The 8535-nt window shown below is 47.4% G+C and overlaps 1 protein-coding gene and 1 non-coding gene across 4 annotated transcripts in view; one reads left to right on the top strand and one right to left on the bottom strand.

Annotated features, from left to right (window-relative positions):
* Positions 1–4108, top strand: part of CUNH1orf228 (chromosome unknown C1orf228 homolog) — a 56390-nt gene extending 52282 nt beyond the window's left edge. The window contains exons 7-12 of one of the 3 annotated variants that reach the window (XM_004639206.2): positions 2767–2889; positions 2960–3032; positions 3116–3245; positions 3331–3408; positions 3648–3729; positions 3913–4108. In XM_004639206.2, coding sequence (XP_004639263.1) covers positions 2767–2889; positions 2960–3032; positions 3116–3245; positions 3331–3408; positions 3648–3729; positions 3913–4031 — 605 coding nt within the window. In that variant the 3' untranslated portion in view covers positions 4032–4108. The remainder of the gene's footprint in view (positions 1–2766; positions 2890–2959; positions 3033–3115; positions 3246–3330; positions 3409–3647; positions 3730–3912) is intronic. The other 2 variants (XM_023724258.1, XM_023724259.1) reach the window with 2 other exon arrangements.
* Positions 4109–8419: 4311 nt separating this feature from the next.
* LOC111818909 lies at positions 8420–8535 on the bottom strand. The gene has a single exon (XR_002822778.1). It is a non-coding gene; the product is annotated as a U5 spliceosomal RNA (small nuclear RNA).

Below are 8535 nucleotides of genomic sequence, written 5' to 3'. Positions count from 1 at the left end.
CATGTCCGCATCTTGTACAGCAGTTAACCACTGGGAAGAATGTATGCAATGTGTTAATTATTGAAACTGTCCTACCAATTTGATTTGAAACTGTTTCATTGCTATTTGTTTCTCAATAAAATTATGAAAAAAAATAAATAATTTTTTAAAAAAGCTAATTCAGGGTAAGGGCAGAGATAAGTACTGCAGAGGAAAGAAAAAAAACATTTTTTCTCGACTTATGCTTTTAAGAAGAAACATTAATTATATATCTCATTATTGAACTTCTTGTGCCTGGATAAGCCAAATAACTGCCTTGAACAAGCCTGGAGAACTAATTCTCCTTAAGCAAGGCCTCAAAAATATTTGGCCCCTGTATTAGTCAGCTTTTCTGCCCTTGGAACAAAATCCCATCATCAACAACTTGAAAGGCAGGTTCATAGGCATGGTGGTCCACACCTGTAATCCCAGTGCTGGGAAGGCTGAGACAGGAGGATCATTGTGAATCCAAGCTGCACAGCGAGACCCTGTACCAAATAAATAAATAAATGTTTTGTTTTTAAAAAGTTTAAAAAAAAAAAAAAAGACAAGTTTAGTTTGGCTTATGGTGTGGGTCCCTATTCAGCTGTTTCCAAAGCAGAAACAGCGCAACAGAGGAAAGCTGCCTGGGGGCGGCAGCCAGGAAGCAGCGATCAAGGCAGGGGGCAGGGAGAGAGCCGTCCCCAGCCCGCCAAGTCCCCAGCCAGCCAGGCGTCCTGCGCCCCGCCTCTTCCACCTCGGTGCAGCAGCGTGCCTGGAAGCGCATCTGTGGAGCTGTCACCGGATGAGTACTGAGCAGTCCAGGTTCACTCACCACCCAGAAGCCCCGTCTCAAACTGTCGAGCCTATCTTGCTAGGTTCTTGAGGTGCTTTTGTGTCTGCCGGTGAAAGCTTTTCTTCAATTGTATGTGTGCAACTGAAGCAGCCACTATGCCGCTGTAGGTCATTGTCCCAAACACACTCTTAGTAGATAAAATCCTCTGACAAAGAAACAGAAGGTTAATTATTGTTATGCAAATATAATTCTGGTAATAATGCCAATTGGGATGCAATGAGCCAACGGCTTTCCCTGAACGCTGTCTCTTCTAGGAATAAATAGGGAGAACCAAGCTGTACTTGGCTCCTGAGCAGGGCATTGTGTGTCCAGGTCCTGCCATCTGTGCAGCAGACACTTGGGTTCAGAGTCACCTTTTATACTGCTGGCGAACCAAGCAGGGCTTGCACCTCATCCTGCCCCTTCTAGCTCTACCTCTCTGTTCTTTCTTTCTCTTCCTCACAAAAATCACCCAGCTCTCCTCTATCTCCCCAAATACTCCCACAGCCCCTCCCCAGGCCCCTTTTATCACACATGTCACCATGTTGTCACTGCTGTCTGTGCATACTAAGGACAGTTGGCTGAGTGAATGAATTCACCTGGTATCCCCAGCAGCTGGTGCAGCCCCTGGCATTCAAGGCAGTTTACAAAACACAGAGTAAAGACTGGAATGAAGGGGCTGGGGAGATGGCTCAGTAGAATAAGCGCTTCCCTGGCAAGCGCAAGGGCCTGAGTTCAATCCCCGGTTCAGCAAAAAAAAAGGACTGGAATGAAGGAGTATGTGGAAGGGCTCTGCAGGAAAGCCCAGCAAGACAGCCTCCCAGTAAATTCCTGCCTTGTCTGCCTGACCACATCTTTCCCTTCTACGCCTTTTCCACCTTCCTAGACTTAACTTAGGCAAACGACTTAACCTCTCTGCTCCTCCTCCCCATAAATGTAAAAACAGAAATGCTGGTCCTATGTTGTGATGTGCAGTCAGCAGGCCACTGTGTGGCACCTGCCTCACTGAGGGCTGCTCTTGGGCAGTCCACAAAGCTCCACCTTGCTTCCTCTGATTCTCATTTGCTGCTGTACAGCCAATCCTTTTGCTGCCCACCCCTTGCTCTTTCCCATGTTGTTCCCCTTTAAAGAGCCAGCCAGCCCAACTGGCTGCAATGTCACCTGCCTGTGTTCAAGCCCAGCCTGGGCAACACAAGGAGATCCTGGAGAGGGGGTTTTGGTCACTTTTGAGCTCACTTTATAGCCCAGGCTGGTCTTGAACTTGTGATGATCCTCCTGCCAAAGCCTCCCAAGTGTTGGGATTACAGGTGTGCACCACCATGCCTGGCTTTCTCTCTTCTAAGAAACCTAGATTCCTCCAAGCTGAAAGCAGCCCACTGCTTTGTGGCTTCAGTCTCCAGCTCTCACACCTGCTACATGGGCTCCTGTCCAACCCTTCTTCTTCCCCGTTGGGGAAGAAGTTCTGTGAACTATGAGCCTCCAATCTCACTGTCTCCCCCCCACCCTTTTTTTGTGGAACCGGGGATTGAACCCAGGCCCTTGCACTTCCCAGGCAAGTGCTTATTCTACTGAGCCATCTTCCCAGCCACTGAGCCATCTTCCTGGCCAGTGTCCCCCATTTTTGTGGAACTGGGAATTCATTAAGTCCAAAGCCTTACTTAGAGCTGCATTCACAGCCTTTTCTTATTTTTCATTGGTAAGCACGGTCAACCTAAGTCACAAAGTCACCCAGGCTAGACTGGAAATTGCAGCTCTCCTGTCTCAGGCCCCTGAACAATGGAATTAATGTCAGCTCTCCACCTCCTCTTCTATCACAAACTCCAGGAGGGCAGGAATGGGGTGTTACCTTCTCAGCTGCCGCAGGCCTGGCACAGTACTGGGCCATCAAAGGGAAGATGTGGCCCTCAGCTTCTTGGGTTCTCTGCCTTCCCCAGCCATTGAACTCATAAAGGACCTGGTGGACTACGACGTGCGCTTGCCACTGCTCAAGGGTCTGGTGGCTCTGCTGATCCCCTCCATCAAGGACACTTCCCAACAGCAGCCCAAGATCCTCACTGGTAGGACCCTCTCCAGGGCTGCCCGGCGGGACAAGGGCACCCACCTCCCTCACAGCCGCCCTCTCCTCAGAGTACCCGCTCCTGCAACTCACTGCGCACCCGCCCAAGTTCCTGCAACAGGCAGCAGCCGCCAAAGCCATCGGGTGAGCGGCAGGACGCCCGCTGGCGGGGGCAGGGCGCGGCGAGCATGGAGAGAGACAGGTGGCGCTACCCTATGTCCCCGCAGGGTTCTGGCTCGCCGCTGTCTGCGCGTGGCCGAGGAGATGCTGCGCCTGCGCGTGGTGCACAACCTGATGGCCGCCATGGGCAACACGGACCACAGCAACAGCCAGAGGCTGGCAGGCCTGGCGCTGCAGGTGCGTGGGCTGCAAGGCGGGCTGCAAGGGCGCAGGCACCGGAGAGGCTTGGTCACACCTCCCTGCCCCTCCCCCGCCGCCACAGTTCTTCGTGCAGACGTTCCCGGTGGTGGAGGAGCACGTGCGCAGGTCCATGGGGCAGGAACTGTACCAGCTCTTCCTCGTAAGTGCCCGTGCCCTGCCTGGGACATTCACAGTCCTCACACGGAATGGGCCTGGCCACCCACACGGAAGAGGCTGCCCTGGCTTGGGCTTCTCCATCCCTGGCCTCCCGGCCCCTTCCTGGCCATCTCCTGCAGAACTCCTCTGCCCAAGTAGGGAAAATAATGACCCAGCAGCCCAAGGCCGATCTGAGGGCAGCCAGCTGAAACCGCGGCTGTTTGCCCTCCCCGCTGTCCTCAGCACTATGGTGAAGATTTGTACATGAAAATAGACAGCGTTCAGGCGGACATCCTGGCTGTCAACGAGGTCAATGTTGCCCAAGGTGAGCAGGGAGAGCCAGGACCTACAGCCTGGCGAGCCCAGTACCCCGCCTTTTTTTTTTTTTTTTTCTTTTCAGTAGCAGGGATTGAACTCAGGACCTTGCACTTGCCAGGCAAGTGCTTATTCTACTGAGCTATCTCCCCGGGCCCAGTACCCCAGCTTATGTTCCTTATCTCTGCTGCAGAATTAGACTTCTATGACATCTCTAGCAGCAACTTGAACCTTTCCTGCGGTCCTGGAGATACCAGACAGATGGTCTACATCACCCACTTTCAGAAGGAGGACGCAGACGCAAAGGAGTAACAGCTTCCACAAGGCAAAGGATGAGTGGCAGGAAAGCCCAGGCTAAAAGTTTGTGGCTGCTGCACCCAGCCCCAGTAGGGCAGAAAGACAGCAGGGAGCCGGAAGTCCAATAAAGAGTCTTGTTCTCAGTCTGTGCCCTGCATTCAGTGGAGGAAGGGAGATCAAAGGAGAACTGGGGGTATGACTGAGGTCCCTCTGTTCACCAAGTTAAAAAGCAGGTCCTGAGCTGGGCATGATGGCATATGCCGGTAATACCAGACAGAGTAGACAGGCAGGAGGATCTCTCTGAGTTCAAGGCTAGCCTGTACTACAATCCAGAGTTTTGGATTTTTTTTGAGACAGGTTCCAGCTCTGCAGTTTGGACTGGACTTGAACTCACTGTGTAGCTCAGGTTGACCTCGAACTCACAACAATCTTCCTGTTTCAGCTCTTCCTGTTTCAGCCTCCCCAGTGCTGGGATTATAAGTGTACCCCACCACTCCTAGCTCCTGGCAAATTCTTGAAATCAACAAACAAGCTCTTGCCTTTGGGTTCCCTGGGCCCTGGGCCCTGGGCATTGAACCCAGAAACTTCATAATGAGTTATACTTCCAGTCTTCTTTAAACTTTATGACAAGGTTTCAATCACTAAATTCCTAAGCCTGGACTCAAACTTTTTTCTTTTCTTTTCTGGGTTTTTGTTTTTTGTTTTTTTGGTTTTTATTTGTTTGTTTTACATTTATTGTGTGTGTGTGTGTGTGTGTGTGTGTGTGTGTGTGGCCAGCTCAGCCCACCTGGGGGGGGGGCTGGCTGGCATGTGGTGCTGGGGGATTGAACCGCGGTCCCTGTGCTTTGCCAAGCTTGTTTCAAGTAGGTGCTTTAGACCACTGAGCCATCTCTCCAGCCCCTGGTTTTTGGTTTTGGGGTATTTTGTTTTTGTTTTTGTTTTTGTTTTTTGTTGTTGTTGTTTTTTTGTATTTTAGGGAAGGGTCTACAGGGTGTTCAGGGTTGCACTACTAGATCAGACTTATAGTGATCCACCTGTTTGCAGCCTCCCAAGAGCTGGGATTACAGGCACGTGTCACCACACTGGGTCTCAGTCTCAGTGTTCCCAGGGGGCGGAGCTGGCCAAGATCCAGCCCCCCACACACATACACCGGCCCCTGCACCTGCTTGCAGGAACTTTAATCCACTGAGCTATTTGGCCAGCCCTTTTTCTTTTTTACTATGGAACACTGCACGAGTGTGTTTCTTCCTTGCACAGGGGCCCTGCGAATTTTCTCCGTATCCACCCAATGTCAGAATATGTGCAAATTTGTAAGCCTGCCTCACCTTCTCAGAGTTCTGAGATAACAGGGAAGGCTACACTTAAAAAAAAAAAAAAAAATTACAGAGGACACTACCAGTCTGTATACTGACAACCTCCCTACTCCACTATATCCTTATAGCATTATCCTTCTAGTTATGTTTACTTATTCTGTCTATCTACCAGACTGTAAGGGACTATAATCTCCACTGGGTCAATATGTGAAAATGTGAGTGAGCTATTTGAGGGATTCCTCAAATCAAAAAAAGCAAAGTCAAATGGTGTTGCAGGCAGCTAAGTTAGACAGAAATATTATAGGCAGTCAGACAGGGCTAGGCCCTCAAGGAGACAAAATGGAAGAAAAGATGATCTTGCAATTTTGGAAGAGACAGACACTCCAGCTGTGGGCCAGACCTCAAGACAAAAGACCAAACAAATGGAGCCACATACTTCCCTAGAGAGTGACATCAGGGATTGATATTCCAAATAGGTATCAATTTTCTTTTTTTTTTAATTTTCTTGAAAGAGCCAGAAAGAGTCACTAACCTAACCCCCAACAGGAAGAGCCCATTCTGTATTCATGTCCTCTTGCTATATGACTTGCTTCCCCGTTTGATCCCAAGTTAATTAGTTTTACATGAGCAATTTACTTGTTCCCGTACTGGTTGGCCATAGTTCTGCCCCACCTCATGTGCGAGTTCCCATGTTTTCACCTTAGAATCACCTTACCACATGGGTTTGCTCTATAAAAATCCCTAGAAACTGCAGATTCCAAGGCAACCCACTCAGGTCCCCCTTCTGTCCTTCTCTTGGACAGGAGATTTCTTTCTCCCAATAAATATATTCTGCTCTTAACCTCCGTTGTTGTTCCTAAAATTAACTCTTCGGTTTTAGAGAACCCAACTGAGCCCAGGTATCTTTCAGGTCGGGGGTTTCACTCCCCTGTATCAATGGCAGTAATACCCCAGGCTGCCACAAGGAGGCACCACAAACCCTGATACTATAGGCCTAAGACAAACCAGCTTTTGCCAAACTTGATTTGATCCTGTTTTTCTCTGTTAGGAAGGAAGAAAAGTTAAACTAAGGGCTGGGAAGATGACTTAGCAGAATAAGTGATTCCCTGGCAAGCGCAAGGGCCTGAGTTCAATCCCCAGTTCCACAAAAAAGAAAGAAAGAAGAAAGAAGAAGAAAGTAAGAAAGAAAGAAAGGAGAGAGAGAGAGAGAGAGAGAGAGAGAGAGAGAGAGAGAGAGAGAAAAGACGAAAGAGGGCTGGTGAGATGGCTCAGTGGTCTAAAGCACCTACTTAGAACAAGCTTAGCAAAGCACAGGGACCGCGGTTCAATCCCCCAGCACCACATGCCAGCCAGCCCCGCCCCCTGGTGGGCTGAGCTGGCCACACACACACACACACAATAATAAATAAATGTTTAAAAGAAAGAAAGGAAGAAAAAAGATGGAGAAACATCTTATAAGCACCAATTTTCATTCTGCTAGGCTACCATCTTGCCCAACCCAATTATGGTTCTTTTCTGTCCAACTAAATAGGAGTATCATTGTGTGTGCAAGGCCATCTGGGCTACAAGTGAGCTCAAGGCCAGCCTGAACTTCATAGCAAGACCCTGTCTCAGAAACACCTAAGGTAGGGCCAGGGAGATAGCTGAGTAGCATAATGTGCACCTGCATGGCAAGGTCCCTAGTTTTATTGCTTGGGGTGTACCTCAGTAGTAAAACACCTGCCTGGAGCATGCATGAGATCCTAGGTTTCAGCACCACAACCACCAAAAATAACCAGTAAGTTAACTTTGTTTTGTAACAACACTGGCACCTTGTGCTAATCATGATTTATACCGTAACCTCTCCTAATTTTTACTTTTTTTTTTTTTTTACAGTTTAATGTATTTTAATAGCAAACTTACAGGAACAGCACAGAAAGACAGACAACATTAAAAACATGTACCAGCACTAAGACAACCCAGTTAGAAAAGTATAGTGACTGGACGGAATCAACTGTATAATAAAAATGCTACAAACACCATTTAGTTGCTGTCAATAAGAAATTTACTTGTTTTTAAAAAACCCAAATGCTGGGGCCAGGGAGATGGCTCAGTAGAATAAGCCCTTGCCCGGCAATCGCTAGGGCCTGAGTTCAATCCCCAATTCCGAAGAAAATAAATAAATAATCCAAATACTGGCTTTTTCCAGAGAAATGTGCAGATTTTTATTTTTATTTTTCAGATTTTTATTTGTAATTGTCATAAAGTTGAAATGCTGGGTGGGGGAGATAGTTCAGTAGAATAACCGCTTGCCCGGCAAGCTCAAGGTCCTGAGTTCAATCTCCAGTACCGCAAAAATAAAAAATATATATATAAATGAAGTGCGGGAACTTGTTCACTGAAACATTTTTGACTTGCATTAATGCTTTACACCCCGCATTAAGATAGAAATTCACAGTGCCACAGTCCCAGCGTGGTCTTCACCCCTCTGACGAAACTAACTTTTATTTTAATTTTATTTGTGTGTGTGTGTGGCCAGCTCAGCCCACCAGGGGGCGGGGCTGGCTGGCATGTGGTGCTGAGGGGATGGAACCGCGGTCCCTGTGTTCTGCTAACCTTGTTCTAAATAGGTGCTTTAGACCACTGAGCCATCTCACCAGCCCCACTAACTACTTTTGTTTTAATAGAACGAACCATACAAACTTCCAGCTCCAGCAAACTGTGTGTAATCGACTGTCCTTTTATTTTACATACAGAAGAACTGTAATGATATAAACATCACTGCAATGTTAGTAAGAATTTCACCACGTCTGCACAATGACAATGAAGATTTTTATGAATAGTAATTTACAATTGGAAAACAAGCCTAGTTAACTAAACACCAAATAGTTTTCTCTCCCCCCAAAAAAAAGCATTACACATTCGAAAGTACCTTTTCTACCTACCATTATAATTAGGGTACCTTATCAATAAATTAGTTACAAATCTTACACATGCATAAAATTACATGGTCCATTAGCAATAAAACCCAACAACTCGTTTATTGCTTGAAAAGAGACTTCTCGTTCCAAGCAAGTAATAAATGAAACCTTACTTTTTAACATCGATGATAGCCTTGTTAACACAAGGCCTCAAAAAATTGGGTTAAGACTCAGAATTGTTCCTCTCCACGGAAATCTTTAGTAAAAGGCGAAAGATTTATACGATCTGAAGAGAAACCAGAGTAT

Source organism: Octodon degus, unplaced genomic scaffold, assembly GCF_000260255.1.
Source record: "Octodon degus isolate 3935 unplaced genomic scaffold, OctDeg1.0 scaffold00107, whole genome shotgun sequence".
Taxonomy (NCBI): Eukaryota; Metazoa; Chordata; class Mammalia; order Rodentia; family Octodontidae; genus Octodon; species Octodon degus.
This window is presented reverse-complemented; position numbering and strand designations above follow the sequence as displayed.